The sequence below is a fragment of the Saimiri boliviensis genome, chromosome 3 (assembly GCF_048565385.1).
Source record: "Saimiri boliviensis isolate mSaiBol1 chromosome 3, mSaiBol1.pri, whole genome shotgun sequence".
In the NCBI taxonomy this organism is placed as follows: Eukaryota; Metazoa; Chordata; class Mammalia; order Primates; family Cebidae; genus Saimiri; species Saimiri boliviensis.
This window is the reverse complement of record NC_133451.1, coordinates 24,755,816-24,776,179: the sequence shown is the minus strand read 5'-3', so window position 1 is coordinate 24,776,179 and position 20,364 is coordinate 24,755,816. Positions and strand designations below refer to the sequence as shown.

At 44.0% G+C, this 20,364-nt stretch overlaps 1 protein-coding gene across 4 annotated transcripts in view; it reads left to right on the top strand.

The window, feature by feature from the left end:
- Positions 1-19,961, top strand: part of SEL1L3 (SEL1L family member 3) — a 122,847-nt gene extending 102,886 nt beyond the window's left edge. For 3 of the 4 annotated variants that reach the window (XM_074395966.1, XM_003927490.4, XM_074395965.1), the window contains exons 18-24: positions 250-340; positions 471-555; positions 2,679-2,788; positions 6,629-6,756; positions 8,622-8,724; positions 8,807-8,879; positions 18,818-19,961. In XM_074395966.1, the coding sequence (XP_074252067.1) occupies positions 250-340; positions 471-555; positions 2,679-2,788; positions 6,629-6,756; positions 8,622-8,724; positions 8,807-8,879; positions 18,818-18,957 (730 nt within the window). In that variant the 3' untranslated portion in view covers positions 18,958-19,961. Of the gene's footprint in view, positions 1-249; positions 341-470; positions 556-2,678; positions 2,789-6,628; positions 6,757-8,621; positions 8,725-8,806; positions 8,880-18,493; positions 18,601-18,817 lie in introns of all 4 variants that reach the window. The other variant, XM_074395964.1, reaches the window with a different exon arrangement.
- The last annotated feature ends 403 nt before the right edge of the window (positions 19,962-20,364 follow it).

Sequence of the window (20,364 nt, the reverse complement as noted above, 5' to 3'; positions counted from 1 at the left end):
GCCAGTAGAGGTAGCTGTTGCATCAACTAGCTCCCCAGCCTTATCTGTGAGTTCAGCCTTTAAGACAGAAAATAAATCAGTGCATGCAGTATTTTTAACAATATTTATTTCTTAAAAAAAAAACTCATGATTTTGTGGTTTTTTAAAAAACCTGCTTATTTTGTGCCCTCTGATGTTTGAACATAAAGCTCTCTGTGAATATTAGTAAGAGCCACTGTATGAAATTTATTATTAATCATCTATTTTTAGGCATGAAGCTTTGCTGTATTATGTTTTAGCAGCAGAAACTGGAATTGAAGTGTCACAGACAAATTTAGCACACATCTGTGAGGAGAGGCCAGTAAGTAAATGTATTCTTCTCAGAGTGGAAGCTCTGAGGTTAAGGATAATGAATTGGGTTTTAAGGAGGCAATGTTGGTCACTTGGCCGAAATATTAATGAATTAACTTCTTCTTTCCTTTACCCCTTAGGACCTGGCCAGGAGATACTTGGGCGTTAATTGTGTTTGGAGATACTATAATTTCTCTGTTTTTCAAATCGATGCTCCTTCCTTTGGTATGTATAGAAAAACGGGTGCAAAATTGAACCATTAGAGGTTTTTAATCTTTAGGAACAGGGAATATCTAAAAGCTTTGTGTGAAGTGAGGTATTTCTAAATAATTAGTAGAAAAGAAAGTGAAAAATCTCCACTATTAAGGTTGCTATACTCTGCTCTGAGCCTCACGTAATGCACTGCTCCTTGCCCATTATTCCATGGAGCGCTTGGAGCCAACATTTCTTATTTTTTTATTTTTATTTTTTTGAGACAGTCTCACTGTGTTGCCCGGGCAGTAGTACAGTGACATGATCTCAGCTCACTGCAATCTCCGCCTCCCAGGTTCAAGTGATTGTCCTGTCTCAGCCTCCCGAGTAGCTATGATTTCAGGTGCCTACCACTACGCCCAGCTAGTTTTTATATTTTTAGTAGAGATGGGGTTTCACCATATTGGCCAGGCTGGTCTCAAACTCCTGACCTCAGGTGATCTGCCCACCTTGGCCTCCCAAAGTGCTGGGGTTATAGGCGTGAATCGTCACACCTGGGCCCCAGCATTTCTTCTGAGTCAATGAAAATTTAAAAGAGAATGCTATTATGGAGCAATTCTTTGGGCCAGTCGTTTGTCCGGATTCCAGTGCCCTGCTCTGCATGGTAGGTGGCTGGCCTCCTGGAACTACGATTCCCAGACTCATCTACCTACAGGCTTCTGATTCCTTTCAGGCAATAGGAGGCACTGGCAGAAGATTACAGGATGGGAGAAGCCCAAGTACTCCTCCCCTTCTCTCTCTGCTTTGGACTGTGTCTCTGGCAGTGGCTGCATTTCCGTGGTTCCAGCCCCCACCTGGCAGCTCCACCCTCTTTGGTCTCAGCTGTCACCAGGCTCTGAGTCTCTAGTAACATTGCAGGCGCCTTGTGGCCTCAAGTCCTGGGGATGCTGGTAGCCTTCTCACTGCTCATCTCTGGGCTGCCTATTATTTTCCATTTGCCTTTTCAGCTCTCCCAGCACCCTAGTAACTACTTTCCCATGATGAAATTCCTCTTTTGAACTGCCTGAAATGGATTCTGTTTTCCTGATTGAACACTGACTAATACATGTACTTTTTTTTTTTTTTTTTTTTTTTTTGAGATGGAGTCTTGCTCTGTTGACCAGGCCGAAGTGCAATGGCACAATCTCAGCTCACTGCAAACTCCACCTCCCAGGTTCAAGTGATTCGCTTGCCTCAGCCTCCCGAGTAGCTGGGATTATAGGCATGCACCACCACATGCTGGCTAATTTCTGTATTTTTTTTTAAATATAAATGTGGTTTCCTCATGTTGGCCAGTCTGGTCTTGAACTCCTGACCGCCAGTGATCCACCTGCCTCAGTCTCTGAAAGTGGTGATATTACAAGCATGAGCTGCCATGCCTGGCTGATACACACATGCTTAAACACAAGTTTTTCCCAGAGGAAAAATAAAATACATGGTTAAAGCAAAGAGTTACCAACAACAGACATCAAAGATGAACAGCAAAATTTCAGAAGTCAAATAAAGCACCCAAAACAACCTTGGCTGATTGGGCTGCAAGGTTGTAGACAGATTTGCACAAACAGAGCTATTCAGGAGATCTACCTGGCCAAATAAGAAACTGTGTCTAGCGGCCAGACGCAGTGGCTCACACCTATAATCCCAGCACATTGGGAGGCTGAGATGGGAGGACCACTTGAGCCCAGGAGTTTGAGACCAGCCTGGACAACATTGCAAAATGCCGTCTCTACAAAAAATACGAAGATTAGCTGGGCATAATAGGACACTCCTGTAATCCTAGCTACTTGGGAAGCTGAGGTGGAAGGATCACTGGAGCCCAGGAGGTCGAGGCTGCAGTGAGCCCTAATCTCACCACTCCAGCCTGGGCAAGAGAGACCGTATTGCAAAAAAAAAAAGAGAGAGAGAGAGACAAAAGAAAAGAAAGAAAGAAAAAATAGAAAATATCTCTGGGTAAAAAGCCTTTTTCTTGTTTCTCTCTTGACACATCAGGGAAACATAAAAATGTGCTATATTCAGATACTAGCACGAAAAACTCATTCATGTGACTGGGCCAATAATTTAAAATGTTGGTGTGAAAAAGCTACTCGGTAAATGAATCTGTGCTTTATGTCCTGCAGCATATTTGAAGATGGGGGACCTTTACTACTATGGCCACCAAAACCAGTCACAAGACCTGGAGTTGTCTGTGCAGATGTACGCCCAAGCTGCCCTGGATGGAGACTCCCAGGTAAACAGTGAACAACAAAAACCAGCTCTTGGCCGGGCACAGTGGCTTATGCCTGTAATCCCAGCACTTTGGGAGGCCGAGGTGGGTGGATTGCTTGAGGCCAGGAATTCAAGACCAGCCTGAGCAACATGGTGAAACCCCATCTCTACAAAAATTAGCTGGGTGTGGTGGTGCTTGCCTGTAATGCCAGCTACATGGGAGGCTGAGACCAGAGGATTGCTTGAGGCTGTCAAGTTGAGGCTGCAGCAAGCCATGATCGCACCATTACAGCCTGGGTGACAGAGCAAGACCCTGTCTCATAAAAAACCCCAGCTCTGCCAGGTACGGTGGCTCACACCTGTAATCCCAGAACTTTGGGAGGCTTGAACTCCCAGACTCAAGTGAGCTGCCTGCCTTGGCCTCCCAAGGTGCTGGGATTATAGGCATGAGCCGCTACGCCCGGCCAATCTTTTTTTTTTTTTTTTTTTTTTTTTTAATGGCGGTACAACATCATAGTGGTTGTGTACCTGGGTTAAAATCCCACATCTCTCTCACTCCAGCAAGTCCCTGAATATCTGAATCTCTATCTGCTCATGTGTAAATGGGGGTAGGAAGAGCATCTGCCTCCTAGATTGTGAGGATTAAATGAGATTTGGTGTAAAGCTCTAGTCCTGCCACGGCTTAGGCAATGATTAGTGGTGGGGACATAAGATAAAAAGATAGATTATACTCTTGCCTACAAGGGATTTATAGTCTACCTAGGAAGACTTGGAGGTGGTTTCCTCTTGTATTGGAATTATAGCTAGTGCTACAATGAATATTTTCATATTTACATCTTTTCTTTCAGTTTGAATAAAAGGAAAGATTCCTTTATAATCTGAGAAATAGCATTATTGAGTCAGACAGTCTAAATGGTTTTATGAGGCCGGGCGCGGTGGCTTATTCCTGTAATCCCAGTACTTTGGGAGGCCGAGGAAGGCGGATATTTGAGGTCAGCAGTTTGAGACCAGCCTGGCCAACATGGCAAAACCCCATCTCTACTAAAAATACAAAAATTAGCCAGGCATGGTGACACACGCCGGTAGTCCCAGCCACTTGGGAGACTGAGGCAGGAGAATCTCTTGAACCTGGGAGGTGGAGGTTGCAGTGAACTGAGATTGCATCACTGCACTCCAGCCTGGGCAACACAGTGAAACTCCATCTCAAAAAATAAAAACAAATAAATAAATGGTTTTATGACTACATGACATAACACACTGCCATTTTGCTCCCTGAAGGGCTTTCCATTTAATACCTCACTGATCAGTGGTTAAGTAAAGAAAGGTAACTGAAATCTTACCAGCAACTGGATGCTTTCATGATTTAATTTTGCTAATTGAATAATGATGTGCTGATAACTTTCTTACTATTTTTAAGTTGCATTTATTCAATTACTAGTGACAATGGGCACTTTTACATATATTTGTTTATAATAATTTATTTTCACATTTTCTTTTCTGTAAATTCTCTATTCTTATTCTTTGCCTGTTTATCCATTGGAATTCTGGCACTTTTAAAAATTTAAACCATACTTAGTTCTTTATATATTTACCTAGTAAATATATAAACTTTAAGCTTTTACATTGCATACAACTATTCTCCTACTCTATCTCCCCATTATATCATTGATTAGAGACTTCAAAATTTCATAAAGCCATTTTTTTCTTTTCTTTTAATACCTCAAGTTTTAAGAGTGCCTTCCTTTCAAAGAGTGGAGAAGTAGTCTATTTTCTTCTGTTGTGTGAATGTGAGAGAGTGTGTGTGTGTGTGTGTGTGTGTAAGTGAGTGAGTGTATCTTAAAAATACTTAATGCTTCATCTATTTAGAGGTTATTCTTGGCACCTGATGGAACCTAAGATTTGAGACTCCGCCCCCTTTCTGCTTGTGTTTGACTCCCCAGCTCTGCCACTTTCCAACTGTGTTACTTTGGGCAAGTTGTTTAACCACTCTATGCCTCGGTTTCCTCATCTATAAAATAGAGAGGATAATACTACCTATATCAGTTTGTTGTTATAAGGGTTAAATGAATAAATATAAAAAACAACAATGCCTCGCTTATGGCAAGCATTCCAAATGTGAGCTGCTGGTATTCTTTTTATCATGATTGCTACATATGATGGTTGTGAAAGTCGTGGATTATGCAACCTGGTAGTGATGATTTTCATTTAGGTTGTTGTCAAAGGCAACTAAGAAGCAAGGTCAGAGAGAAGATAAAAGCCATTAGATGTGATCTTGTCATTAAAGACGCACAAGTCAAAACTGCAATGAGACACCACCTCACACCAGTCAGAATCCTTATTACTACAAAGTCAAAAAATAACAGGTGCCAGTAAGGTTGCAAAGAGAAAAACACTTAGGCGCTGTCGGTGCGAGTGTAAATGAGTTCAACCATTGTGGAAAGTAGTGTAGCAATTCCTCAAAGACCTAAAAACAGAACTCCCATTTGGCCCAGCAATCCCATTATGGGGTATATACCCAAAGGAATATAAATCGTTCTGTTATGAAGACACATGCACATGTATGTTCACTGCAGCACTATTCACAGTAGCAAAGACAGAATCAACCTAAATGCCCATCAACAGTAGACTGGATAAAGAAAATGTAGTACATTACGCTGTGGAATGCTATGCAGCCATAAAAAAGAATGGGATCCTGCCCTTGCAGGAACATGGACGGAGCAGGAGGCCATTATCCTTAGCAAACTACGCAGAAACAAAAAACGAAATACCATATGTTCTCACTTAGTGGGAGCTCAATGATGAGCACACATAGGCGCAGAGAGGGGAATAACAGAGACTACCTAAAGGAGGAGGTTGGAAAGAGGTGGAGGATCAGGAAAAATAATAAACAGGTACTAGGCTTAGTACCTGGGTGACAAAATAGTATGTACAACCAACCCCCATAACACGTAACAAAATAATCTATATGACGAACCTGTACATGTACCCCTGAAGTTAAAATAGAAGTTAAAAATGAAACACAAAAAATGTGATCCTGAGTTCTTTCAAGGGCAACAATCCAGTTTAATTGGTCAAGCCCTAATGGTAAGTACCCCATTGTTTTCTGCTTGTTTCTTGATCTAGCCACATGCTAGGCTCATGACGGAGGGTGCACATTCTCCAGGGAGTGTCATAGTACACATCCTTTATGAAGCATGTCCACAGTCAGGCCCTCTAACTGTGTTTATTTTATTGGATCCATACAGCCCAATAAGGCAGGTCCTACCTCTAAGGATCAAGGACAGTGTCAGAGGGAGAGGTGGGAAAGTATGCCACAGTGGAGATCTGTGGCCAGAGGAGTCATGAGAAGAGGTTTCTGCACCAGCCTAGGAAAGCTGAGACAGTGTCCTTAGGTCATCCTGTGCAAGGGAGCCATGTTGGGATGTCAGTCGTGGGAAGCAGCCCCAGCCACAGAAATATTTTGTCCGACTTCCAACAGGGCTGTGGCAACCTAGGGCATAGTCTGTAAGTGATGGACATGGCGTTCAACTCGGTTTGACTCTGGTTTTGTTTATGATACAAGGGCGCGTTTTCTAGTAAGTTCTGTTTTGAGAGAGTGAGCGAGAAACGACAGATCTCCCGGTTGACTAGCTTCGGAGCAGATGGGACACAGCAGCTTCTGAGAGCCTCCTGGTTCTCGTGCAAATAAATTTCTCAGATGCATGTATTTAGGGAAACAATTCGTCAATGAGGATGACAAAACCATCTGGCTGTAGAGACTGAAAAAAAATTTTAGAGGTTGTAAACGTTTACATTCTGATGAAGAGTGTGTCTAGGTTTTATTTCAAGGAGTTGATGAGTTTGGTTTATGGCTTGTTTTTAGGGATTTTTTAACCTGGCCCTGCTAATTGAGGAAGGTACTCTAATCCCACACCATATCTTGGATTTCTTGGAAATTGACTCAACTCTCCATTCTAATAACATCTCTATTCTCCAGGAACTGTACGAAAGGTGAGCTCAGAACCTCTAGAACTGTGGAATCTGGGGAACCCAAGTAGATGATGTTTGCTTCTTGGTTAAAGTTAGCGTTACCCTTATTTTGTAATGTAAACTGTTATTTAAAAGGAAAAAAAGCAAAGCCAGGCATGGTGGCTCATACCTGCAATGCCAGCACTTCGGGAGGCCAAAGTGGACAGATCACCCGAGGTCAGGAGTTCAAGACCAGCCTGACCAATATGGAGAAACCGCATCTCTACTAAAAATGCAAAAAATTAGCTGAGTGTGGTGGCGGGCACCTGTAATCCCAGCTACTCAGGTGGCTGAGGTGGGAGAATCGTTTGAACCTGGGAGGTGGAGGTTGTGGTGAGCCGAGATCGCACTACTGCACCCCAGCCTGGGCAACAAGAGCAAAACTCCGATGAAGAAGGAAAAAAAAAAAAAAGGCAGGGCACCATGGCTCATTCCAGCACTTTGGGAGGCCAAGGTGGGCAAATCACTTGAGGTCAAGAGTTTGAGACCAGCCTGGCCAACATGGCAGAATCTCAGCTCTACTAAAAGAAGAAAGAAAGTAAAAGAGAGAGAGAGAGAGAGAGAGAAGAGAGAGGGAAAGAGGGAGGGAGGGAGGGAAGGAAAGGGAAGAAAGGGAAGGAGGGAGGGAGGGAAGGGCGAGCCCAGGATTTGCCTGTATTAGAAAACATTCAGCCAGATCCTGTATTTCTCTTCTCTAGTATCTGAAGTTTAAGATATAGAAGGTACTTGATCTGAAGGTCAGGGACTGACCAAAACTTTCCACAAGAATGGAAAGAATAACACGTCTGATTAGCCCATGCTTTTCTGTTGTTTGTTTGTTTTGAGACAGGACCTCGCTCTGTCACCCAGGCTGGAGTGCAGTGGTGTGATCTTGGCTTACTGCAACCTCTACTTCTTTAGTTCAACTTCTACTCCTTGGGTTCAAGTGATTCTCATGCCTCAGCCACCTGAGTAGCTGGGATTACAGGCATGCACCATCACACCAGGCTAATTTTTGTGTTTTAGAGACAGGGTTTTGCCATGTTGGCCAGGCTGGTCTCGAACTCCTGGCCTCAAGTGATCCATCTGCCTCGGCCTCCCAAAGTGCTGAGATTACAGGTATGAGCCACCACGCCCAGCCTAATTAGCCAATGCCTTTTTGAACGATAAGGAGGCATTCCTACATCTGCACTTTAAACAGAAATACTGTTCAGGCAGGTCCTCTGCTTCAGCATCCTGCTTCACTTTTTTATTTATTTATTTATTTATTTTATTTATTTTTTTTTTTTGAGACGGAGTTTCGCCCTTGTTACCCAGGCTGGAGTGCAATGGCGTGATCTCGGCTCACCGCAACCTCCGCCTCCTGGGTTCAGGCAATTCTCCTGCCTCAGCCTCCTGAGTAGCTGGGATTACAGGCACGCACCACCATGCCCAGCTATTTTTTTTGTATTTTTAGTAGAAACGGGGTTTCACCACGTTGACCAGGATGGTCTCGATCTCTTGACCTTGTGATCCACCCGCCTCGGCCTCCCAAAGTGCTGGGATTACAGGCTTGAGCCACCGCGCCCGGCCTTTTTTATTTATTTTTAAAATTTTGTTATCACCACAGCAGAACACACTTGACTCTTAATTAAGGACAAAACTGACCTTCTTCTAAGATTTCTACTGGAATTCTAGAATTTCAGATCAGGCCAAACCACTTATTTGGCCACTGGCTTTATTTCTTTGTCTCTCATCTTTGTCAGTTGAGTGTGCACACATTTGTCCAAAAGCCGAAGAATGTAGGTTTGTGGATCTGAAAATGCCAGTCGTGAGTTGTGCCACTAAAGTTGACGGACACGTCAAGATGCCCTGGGCTTTGTCTGCAGGTGCTGGAGCCACAGTAACGAGGAGTCCTTCAGCCCGTGTTCCTTGGCCTGGCTTTACCTGCACTTTCGGCTTCTCTGGGGTGCTGTCCTGCACTCCGCCGTGGTAGGTTTCATCTCCCCGCCGGCCCCGCCCTTATGGTCCCTGCTCATTGTCAGTCACTAATTCGTGCTTCTGATGTTTGCAGATCTATTTTCTGGGAACCTTTCTCCTGTCTGTATTGATCGCCTGGACTGTGCAGTATTTCCAGTCTGTCTCAGGTAAAGATTTATAAAAAGCCAAAGCAGTATAAAAAAGCAGGGATTTTTTTTTTTTTTATCTACCAGAAAAATTGTGTTTTCCCTCCCAGTGCTACCGGTCATGCTATCTCCTATCCCTAGATTGGTCTTCACGGGGTGGGAGTCCTTCTAGAGGTATATGAAACTCCTGGCTGCTGGGAGGCCACAAAGTTACTATTGTATTTTTCTCAAAATAAAGATTTTTTTTTCTTTCTTTCTTTTTGAGATGAAGTCTCATTCTGTCACCCAGGCTGGAGTGCAGTGGCGCAATCTCAGCTCACTGCAACCTCCACCACCTCCTGGGTTTAAGTGATTCTCCTGCCTCAGCCTCCTGAGTAGCTGGGACTACAGGTGCATGTCACCACACCCGGCTAATTTTTGTTTTTTTTAGTAGAGATGGGGTTTTACCATGTTGGCCAGGCTGGTCTCAAATTCCTGACCTCAGGTGATCCGCCCGCCTTGACCTCCCGAAGTGCTGGGATTACAGGCGTAAGCCACCCAGCCTCAATATGATGGATTTTCTTTAAAAAGCTTAAGAAACTGAACAAATACAACCTCTCCCATTGAAAATATATCTATTAGAATTCTAGCTCTGTGTGTCTGAACACACAGCTCCAAAGCCCCTGGCAGCATGAAGTCTTCCTGTTCATTTCAAACAATCAAATGTGTAAGAGGATAAACAAACCCTCGTAACGAATAAGAATCCTCAGCCACACGGACAGAGGGAGGCATGGGGCAGGAATTATAAAGTGGGCATTTAGTTTCGCATGGTTCCCACTGATCACTGGTATTTTTCTGAGCTAGAATAGTAGTTAAGGACCAGGGAACCCCAGTTGCTTCTATTTGGGCTTAGAGTCCAGGCTTGGTTACTCATTAGCTTATGACTTATGGCAAGTTACTTAACCTTCCTGATCCCCGAATTTCTCATCAGTACAGTGAGCTTATGAGAGTAGCTACTTCCTAGGAACATGAAATGAAAAAAAATATTAAGTGAAAAAAAATGCACCTAAGACTTAAGAAAATGACAACTGTAGTTAAACGTTAGCTGTTATACTTAACTGGCATATAAAACCTTCCCAGTGAATGTCAGCTCTTATATTTATCTCCTCTATTAGACCATCAGCTGAGTAAGAGGAAGGCCCCAGTCGTGTCATTTGTGATAACTCATGCATAGTAGGTACTCACACCCACAAATGTCTCTGGTCTCTCAAGAGACAAGAAAACTGATTTTTCAACATCTTGGACGGCTACAAAAGGGTATAATAACTCGTGACGGCAAATAGAGACATTTACAAATGGATAGATTAGGACCGGACATGGCATTGGAGCATTTGCGTAGCTGTTATTTGTGTAGCAGGTAATGAAAAGTGATGGGTGCACGTCACCTTCTCTTCCATGGTGAGAAGGAAGTCACTGTCGTGAGAAGCTAATGCGGAATCATTTCGCTCTGATTTACCTGAGGAGGTTAACAGGGAACCATCAAAACCTTCCAGGCTTGATGCCCCGTAGCCTGCCGGTTAATAAACTTCACTCATGCAAATTCTGTCCTATCCCTAAATTTATGGCCAGGTATCATCATTTATTTTGCATCTTGTCAGTATTTTCCATTTCAAATTATCTTTGTCATTTTTACTCTGTAGAAATATTGTGATGATTATTACAAATGCGATTCTGTTAGAAGAGCTGAAATTTGTCTTTATGATTTTATGCCAGCTGGTAGCCATGAAAATTCATGGGCGGGTGGAATTGCTTTGATCAGAAGACATCTCTCATCTCTGTCTCCATGCCTTCATTATCAGTCTCTCCACATTCTTGTCTCCGTGTCACTCCTGTCCTGTGATGTTTTGCCCTTCCTGTTTTCCCACCATTCTTTCATACATTTTCTTCGTGTTTCTCAAACTTTTTCCATTGCTTTCTCCAGCACATACCTACTTCCTTCTTGATCAGCCTAAAGAAGGCTTTGTCTGGATAGGATCATAAAAGTTATTTAATTAGCCAGGCAGGTGGCTCATGCTTGTAATCCCAGCACTTTGGGAGGCCAAGGCAGGTGGATCACGAGATTAGGAGCTCGAGACCATCCTGACCAATATGGTGAAACCCCGTCTCTACTAAAATACAAAAAACTTGCCGGGCGAGGTGGTGTGTGCCTGTAATCCCAGCTACTCAGGAGGCTGAGGCAGGAGAATCGCTTGAACTCAGGAGGCAGAGGTTGCAGTGAGCCAGGATTGCAACAGGTGACAGAGTGAGACTCGGTCTCAAAAAAAAAAAAAAAAAAATTATTTAATTCTATGCCTTTTATTTTACAGATGAGAAAACTGAGGCAGAGAGGCAAAGTAGCTTGCCCCAAAAGACCAGGAAACCAGGTGCAGTGGCTCACTCCCATAATCCCAACACTCTTGACAGTCCCAGGAGGGAGGATCATTTGAGCTCAGGAGTTTGAGACCAGCCTGAGCAGCATAGCAAGACCCACATCTCTAAAATAAAATAAAATAAAATCATCCCCAGTGTGGCTGCACATGCCTGGAGTCCCAGCTGATGGGGAAGCTGAGAGGCAGGAGAATCTTTTGCACCCAGGAGTTCAAGGCTGCAGTGAGCTATGATCATACCATGGTACTCCAGCCTGGGCAACAGAATGAGACCCAGTCTCTAAAAAAGTAGAAGGGAAAAAAAAGATTAAGAATGGATGTAGGGCAGCAGATTTTCAAACTTATTTTTCAGAATCACAACACTTTTTTTTTTTTTTTTTTGAGACAGTCTTATTCTGTCACCCAGACTGGAGTGCAGTGGTGTAATGTTGGCTCACTGCAACCTCCACCCCTCTGGGCTCAAGAGATTCTCTTGCCTCAGCCTCCAGAGTAGCTGAGATTACAGGCACGAACCACCACCTCCAGCTAATTTTTGTATTTTTAGTAGAGGCAGAGTTTCTCCATGTTGCACAGGCTGGTCTCGAACTCCTGACCACAGGTGATCCGCCCACCTCAGCCTCCCGAAGTGCTGGGGTTACAGGTGTGAGCCACCACGCCCAGCCCAGAATCACAATACTTTAAAGCAGTGATTGTCACCTGTCTCAAACCCATTGTCCCTCACATAGGAAATATTTTGGAGCATATTTTTTAGTACCTTGAAATGAAATTCATGATAATTAACCCATCTACACACAATGTAAAAAGTCAATATAGGGCCCTAATAGCAATATAAAGGGGAAATAAAAAGAAAGTCATTATAATAAAATAACTTTGAGTTCAATAAGTAAATTCTTGCCCACTGCTTCTTAATTTTAATGTTCATATGAATCATCCAGCATTCTTATTAAATGCAAAATCTGGTTCAGGAGGTCTGGCTCCGTGGATTTTGGTTCAGTAGCTAGGTCCTGAGACTTGGCATTTCTAGCAAACTCCTAGATATGCCCACACTGTTTTTAGTAAGATCATGGTTTGAGTAGTAAGGGCCTAGAAGTAAACAAACAAACAAACAAACAAACAAACTCCACACATTTCCGAAATGTGCCCCCAGAGTGGTACCTGCCAGCCCTGTTAGAACTGATGTCAACAGTTGAAATATGGGCCAGGCATGGTGGCTCACGCCTATCATCCCAGCACTTTGAAAGTCTGAGGTGGGTGGATCACCTGAGGTCAAGAGTTCGAGATGAGCCTGGCTAACATGGTGAAAACCCCGTCTCTACTAAAAATACAAAAATCCTCAGGGCATCATGGCAAGTGCCTATAATCCCAGCCACTTGGGAAGTCAAGGCATGAGAATCACCTGGACTCTGGAGACGGAGGTTGCAGTGAGCCGAGAATGTGCCACTGCACTCTGGCCTAGGCCACAGAGCAAGACCCTGTCTCAAAATAAAAAAAAGAGAGAAGTTGAAATATGTAGCAAATTATTTTTGCATTTTTAAAAAGTCCTCGTCAAAGTGCAAATTTGTCAATTATTTATTTATTTATTTATCGATCTATGTTGAGATGGAGTCTCACTCTGTCTCCCAGGCTGGAGTACAGTGGTATGATCTCGGCTCACTGAACCTCCACCTCCCGTATTCAAGTGATTCTCCTGCTTCAGCCTCCTGAGTAGCTGGAATTACAGGCATGTGCCACCACCCCCAGCTAACTTTTGTGTTGTTAGTAGAGACGGGGTTGGCCAGGCTGGTCTCAAACTCCTGACCTCAAGTGATCTGCCTGCCTAGGACTCCCAAAGTGCTGGGAGCCACCATGCCTGGCTTGTCAGTTCTTTTAAGTAAGAAGGTACTCCAGCAGCACAATGGAGCTGATGGGATGATGGAGCAGGGTTATCAAGGCGTGGAAGAGGTGAGGAGAGACTGCCGCAAAGTGGATGCCGCTCAGAGACCAGGTTCCTGCCCCTTGGTGTCTCCCCAGTGAGCTGGTTCACAGGGTCCTGAGACCTGCCCCACAGCTGGGGGAACACAGGGATGGGTGCCTGTAGCAGCGTGGTGTTATGAAACAAACTTAATAATGAACTCCGGGTGCTGACTGACAGTGTAAAAGAGAGAAAATGGATTCGAGAGCTAGGAGCCTCCCGTCAGCAGCTTTGGGTGAGGATTGTTGCTGTAAGTTAGGGAGCTTTGTCATTTTGTGATTTGCACTTTTTTCTAAGCAGTTGCTTTTAAAAAGTAATGATTTATAGTTAAGACTTGCAGTTGAGCTGTCCATCCATTTTATGTTCAGCTCCAACTACCTTCATGTTCCTCCTGAGTTTCTATGCCCTTTGATATATAGTGGACACATGATGGCATTTGCCACACTAAATTGTCCCACATCCGGAGAGCCAGCCATGCAGGATGGTAGTTAACAGCATCGGTGTGGGAGTCGTGCTGCTAAGATGCTGCTCAGGCCACTAGCTATCTATGTGACCGTGGGCAAAGGAAGGAGCCTATCTGTGCCTCACTTCCCTCTTCTGCAAAGAGAAATAGTAGTACATCCACTGCCTGTTGTAGCTGAGAGAACCAAATGAGGTAATAGAATGTAAAGTGTTTAAAACTCCACAAATGGGCTCGGCGCAGTGGCTCACACCAGCAATCTTAGCACTTTGGGAGACCAAGGTGGGTAGATCACCTGAAGTCAGGAGTTTGAGATCAACCTGACCAACATGGTGAAACTTCATGTCAACTAAAAATACAAAAATTAGCCGGGCATGGTGGCTCATGCCTGTAATTCCAGCTCCTTGGGAGGCTGAGGCAGGAGAATCACCTGAAGCTGGGAGGTGGAGGCTGAAGTGAGCCAAGATCACGCCATTGCACTCCAGCTTGGGGAACAAGAGCAAAACTTCGTCTCAAAAACAAAACAAAACAAAACCCCACAAATTTTATCTGGTAGCTCTCAAGAAGTATGTCTTCTGGGGCACTTTACCTGCAATTAAAGCATGCTGACACTAGGTAGCGCCTGCACCTAAATAGCTTGATTTACTTCAGTAACAGACATAATGACCAAAGCCTAGTATGTTTTTCTTTGCTGGTAGACTCTTTCTAAAACATTTAACTCTTTTTTTTTTTTTTTTTTTTTTTTTGAGATAGAATCTCACTCTGTTGCCCAGGCTGGAGTTCAGTGATGCGATCTCAGCTCATTGCAACCTCCACCTCCCAAGTTCAAGCAATTCTCCTGCCTCAGCCTCCTGAGAAGCTGGGATTACAGGTGTGCACCACCATACCTGGACAATTTTTGTATTTTTAGTTGAGATGGGGTTTCACCATTTTGGTGGGACTGGTCTTAAATTCCTGATCTCAAGTGATCCACCCACAACTTAGCCTCCCAAAGTACTGGGATTACAGGCATGAGCCACCACACCCAGCCCATTCAACTATTTTTTAGAGCATTTCAACAAAGACATTCTACCAAAAGTAACCAAGATAGTGCAGTTGGTACTTTTGATAGATTAGTCAATGTCTTGATCGTCATCATATATATTTATATATATATAAAGAATATATATATTTATGAAGAATATATTTATATATAAAGTATAAAAAGAATATATACTTATGTAGACAGTATATATATTCATATATAAAGAATATATTCGTATATAAAGAATATATATTTATATTTATATATAAAGAATATATGTGTATATATTCTTTCCTTTAAGGGAACTTGCATTTGACTCCTGGCTCACATCCCACCAGGCAGCTCAGTCTTTCTTGCGGCTTATGCCTCCCATGGTGGTGGAAAGGTCCCTGGGTTTGGGTGGCCCTACAGTCACTCAGATAGTCACCGGTCTGATAGCAGAACACACTCCATCCTGGGCCTGCAATGTCCCCCCAGGTCCGCTGGCTTTGCAGCTCCTGGGTCTCCTGGGCGCTCCATCATCTTTGCCAAAGTCGAGCTGCTCTCAAGTCTTCATTTCTGATTGCTGATGGGGGCAAGTAGAGGCCCCGCTGTGGGTACAACCCAAGGACTCCTAAAAGCTCCTTTCCTCACCTGGTGCATCTCTTTATTTTTTTTTTTTATTCTTTTTTTTTTTTTTTTTTTTTAATAAAGACGGTGTTTAACCATGTTGGTCAGGCTGGTCTTGAATTCCCGACCTCAGGTAATCTGCCCACCTTGGCCTCCAAAGTGCTTGGATTACAGGCGTGAGCCACCACGCCCAGCCCGCCTGTTGCATCTCAAAAGCACTCTCCTTGTCCCCTCTCAGGGAGAGTACACCAAGCATAATTGCCTTAATGGATCAGGCTTTTGAAAAACAAAAAATCCCAAGGTAAAGTACGTCCGGAGCCATCTCCACTTCTGCCCTGCCACAAACCTCCTAGGACCAAAAAATCATGGAGCCTGGCCAGCTGCCTGAAGGAAGCTAAAAGGAAGAACAGAAGGAGACAATAGAAGTCGTCATTTCAGAGAAAGCCCTGCCTGACTAATATCATGTCACCTTACGTCTCAGTAGACTACACCCTATAGAGCAAGATTTGTAGAACTACTAGCTCCTCGGTACAACTAGGTAACCTTTTAAACCAACATCAGTACATTTATAATTTAAGACTACTCATCCCTTCCGGCTAAGTGGTTAGCCTAATGTGCTTTTAAAAAGAGTAAGGTGCTATGTGCAAGAGTCATTAAACCTTTTCCTACTGTTTCCTGTCATCTACATTTCCAGCTAATGAGGTTTCTACTAAAATTATAGTAAAATGTCACAAAGTAGTGCTCATGAAGGGAGCAGTAGCCTTATAGCCAGAGAGATTTCTGTTCGTATTTTTTTTTTGAGACAGAGTTTCACCCTTGTTACCCAGGCTGGAGTGCAATGGCACGATCTCTGCTCACCGCAACCTCCGCCTCCTGGGCTCAGGCAATTCTCCTGCCTCAGCCTCCTGAGTAGCTGGGATTACAGGCACGCGCCACCACGCCCAGATAGCTTTTTTGTATTTTTAGTAGAGACGGGGTTTCACCATGTTGACCAGGATGGTCTCGATCTCTCGACCTCGTGATCCACCCGCCTCGGCCTCCCAAAGTGCTGGGATTACAGGCTTGAGCCACCGCGCCGGCCTTAGTCAGAGAGATTTCATGGGGAAGTTGTCCTCCCGTCCTATCTCATTAGCCTGACGTCTTACCAGGACCTCCGCTCCTGAAAAGCGTTTCAGTGACATGAATCTTACACCTGCACTGGGCCCTGCTAGGCTCAGAGGCCCAGATGAAGTAGGCAAGATCTTACTTGTAGCACACAATTTCTAAGGCTTTCCCTTTATACCTCATTTTTGCAAACATTCTATCATTTCAGGATGAATCCAATATAGTCCCACGTATTCTTTCTTTTTGCATCCATCTGGTCAGTTGGCAAGCAGATGTTCTTCCTAACAACAGCAGAGATCAGCAGACCTTTTCTGTAAAGGCAGATAATAAACATTTTGGGCCCTCGGGGCTGTCTTGATCACAACTACTCCACTCTGCCATGTTAGCTGAAAAGCAGCCATTATGGGTTTCTTTTATCACTTTCTTTCTTTTTTTTTTTTTCTTTTTTTGAGACAGAGTCTCGCTCTGTCAACCAGGCTGGAGTGCGGTGGCATGATCTCAGCTCACTGAAACCTCCGGCCTCCCAGGTTCAAGTGATTCTCACGTTTCAGCCTCCCGAGTAGCTGGGATTACAGGCATGCACCATCACGCCCAACTGATTTTTGTATTTTTAGTAGAGACAGCGTTTTACCATGTTGGCCAGGATGGTCTCGAACTCCTGACCTCAGGTGATCCAGCCGCCTGGGCCTCCCAAAGTGGGGTTAGAGGCATGAGGCATGCCACTTGGCCTGTGGCTGGGTTGCTGATAAACCTTTACTATGGACACAAAATTTGAATTTCATATATTTTTCACATGTCAAAAAATACTACTCTTCTGTTCAACTGTGTGAACATGTAAAAACTGTTTTTAGACCATGAGCCATATGAAAACAAGCGGTGGCTACATTTGGCCCATGGGCCGAAGTTTGGACCAGTTCTTGATCATTCTCGCTAATGGACAGAAAATGGTTCCCCAGGCAGCAAATAATTCACAAATCACTTCTAATCTGTAATTTTTTAAACAGCATGCTTATTGTCCTGGTTACCTTGATTCTTTCTAGTCCAGTAATAAAATTAGCACACATTCCAGAGGAGCGGAGACAAAGGGGCCGCTTTAAAGCTAGGCCGGGCTGTGGGGGGCTTGTGCAGTGATTGCAAACCCCCAGTGGAAGTGGGGGGGGTCCTCCCACAGATAATGACTAACTTCCTGTAGAAACAGCAAGCATTTTAATATGCTCTTACCAAAGATTTAAATGGTAGCAATGCTAATTATGCATTCTTTCTACATTTACACATTGGCACTTTTTTTTTAAATCAGAAAACTGATTGCTAATTTATCTTGTTACCATGGTGATTTAACATTTCCCTGAGCTGGAAAACACATGCCTTTGTACGTCATAAACTTCCTCAGAGATCATCAAGAAGGTAAATCTTAGGATCAGAGTGAGTTTCAACGTCATCTACTCCAAGACTCTCAATTCACAAGTGAGGAAACCGAGGCCCGGGAGATTTAAACATTTTACCACCAAGATGTCTGCCGTTCTGTATCTATCCCAAGATCACTTGTTAGCAGCAGATAAATGAGACTTGCCCAAACCACTTCTCCTGACTACAGCAAAATGGTCTTTGTGCCTCATCACTGGCGCTTTGATCACTAGATCACCTGCCAGAGTAATGACTTTATTTATTTATTTATTTATTTAGAGATGGAGTTCCACTCTTGCTGCCCAGGAGAGAGTGCAATGGCGTGTTCTTGGCTCACTGCAACCTCCTCCTCTCAAGTTCAAGCTATTCTCCAGCCTCAGCCTCCCCAGTAGCTGAGATGACAGGCACCCGCCATCACGCCTGGCTAATTTTTTTGTATTTTTAGTAGAGACAGGGTTTCATCATGTTGGCCAGGCTGGTCTCAAACGCTTGACCTCAGGTGATCTGGCTGCCTCAACCTCCCAAAGTGCTGGGATTACAGGCGTGGGCCACCGCGCCCAGCTGACTAATGGCTTTAGTGACCTTAGAAAGGGCACATCATTCTACAGTATCCTGCCCCTTTCCCACCACTTTCCTATTCTTTCAGAACAGTCTTGGAATCCATGTCCTCTTCTGTAGGTACTGGAAGGGGAATTCCTGCATATATCCAGAAAAGCCAGAAGTTTGAGGACCCATTCTTGAACTTCCTAGAACGTCCCCTTGGGGAAGACCATTGGCACTTGGAGGTGAAACACTTGAAGGGTTTTCATCGAGATATCAGATTGTCAGCATGTGGTGGCATCTTGCTAAACTTAGATAATGGGTCAAAGTTGCCTGGCTGGTTAGTGTCACGGTCATTAGACTGTATGCATCGCTCCTGGCTTGCCAGAGTCTAGGTGTGGTTGTGCATCCTGAATGCACTGTTTTGAGTATTCAACACCTGTTGTGTATGTGTCTCTGCAGCGAGCGATCCCCCTCCAAGACCATCCCGGGCCTCCCCAGACACTGCCACGTCTGCTGCAAATCCAGCTGTGACTCCAGCTGCAGATGCCTCTGACCAGGACCAGCCCACAGTCGCTAATAACCTGGAGCCACGTGGGTGAACCGTGCATTCCAGTTCTCTCCAGATGAGAGAGAAGCCTTTCAACAGCTGGTATTGGGAAGCTGGGGCCAGGGCATGATCCTGATGAACACCTTAAATGTCTTGTCAACTGGATGCAAATCTTGCACTTGGTGTCATTCTTTTTTTAAGTCAAATTACAAGGAAGTACCCAGATCAGGCAGTGGTAATAACAAAGGTCATCAAACACATACAGAGAACATCTTGATCGCGGGTCATGTGTGGAGGTTTACTGGGTCATCACAGACTTTTGTTCCTAGTGATTGAATGTATTAGGAGTCATAGCTTGCCCTGTGGCCGACCTGGATTCTAAAACACTAAGAGGTGTCTTAAGAATCACAATGGGTGTTTCATTCCTTTATCGAAGAACAGAAAATTATGACTTCTCTACAGGGTAGATAAGATTTTGGTACCTGTGTTTGCCACAGCCCTGTTCCTCAAAGCCGAATTGATAGATTTCTCTTCGACTTCCAAGACCCAGCAGTTATAAGGCACCTTGAAATAAATTGTTTATGCCTGCAAATGCAGGGAGGGTAATGGCTTTGTAAATTGGTTTACATTTTTCTCCTTGAATTTTTCTAGGGTCGTAGCGCTTCCGAATCATTTAATGACATTGTTGGATATCTTTTACATTTCAATTGCAATCCATGAAATTACATTTAGAAGATTCTTAGTATTTAAGTGTAGTCTTCTCCATGAATTACCCATTAGAATAGACTGGCAGCAACGGAATATGCAGAAAGTAAGCCTTTAGCTTATAGTTTCACTCCTACCCCTTACTCCTGCCTGAGTCTGCACAGGGGTGTGTGTGTGTGTGTGTGTGTGTGTGTGTGTGTGTGTTAGGGAGAGGAAGAGGAAGAGCAGAATGCCTGTATACTACATGCTGCTAAGGTAGTAAATAAATCAGTAATGCAATATTGTGGGTCCAAACTACTCTTTGCACTACTTTATTTACAGTAGTAAATAAAATTATTTTTATACAATTGACTACCAGAAAGTGTTTTGTTTTTCTTTTTTATAATTACTCTTACCGTACCAAGTCTACAGGTCCATGCGTTCTTCTCGAAGAGGCAAAAAAGAAAAGTCCTCCTGATGAGAGGGCTGATTTTTCATAACCCGTTAACATTTGCGGATAGAAAGGTGGCAGGAGGCTTCTCTCCAGGAATCCTGCGCTCAGGGCTGGCCCTGGAATGTTTGCAGGGTATCAGACATTGTTTCAGGGCTTCTTGCTGCTCTGAGGCTGGGCTTTATGTTAATTTCAGGCTAAGCTTGCAATTCATCCTCCTCCTCCTATGAGTGCTGCTCTCGTTTTAGCAAATGTTCTCCCTCCATTTGCACAAAAGCCAGACGTTGGGGGCTGACAGTCCTGGATTCAAATTCTGGTCCTGTA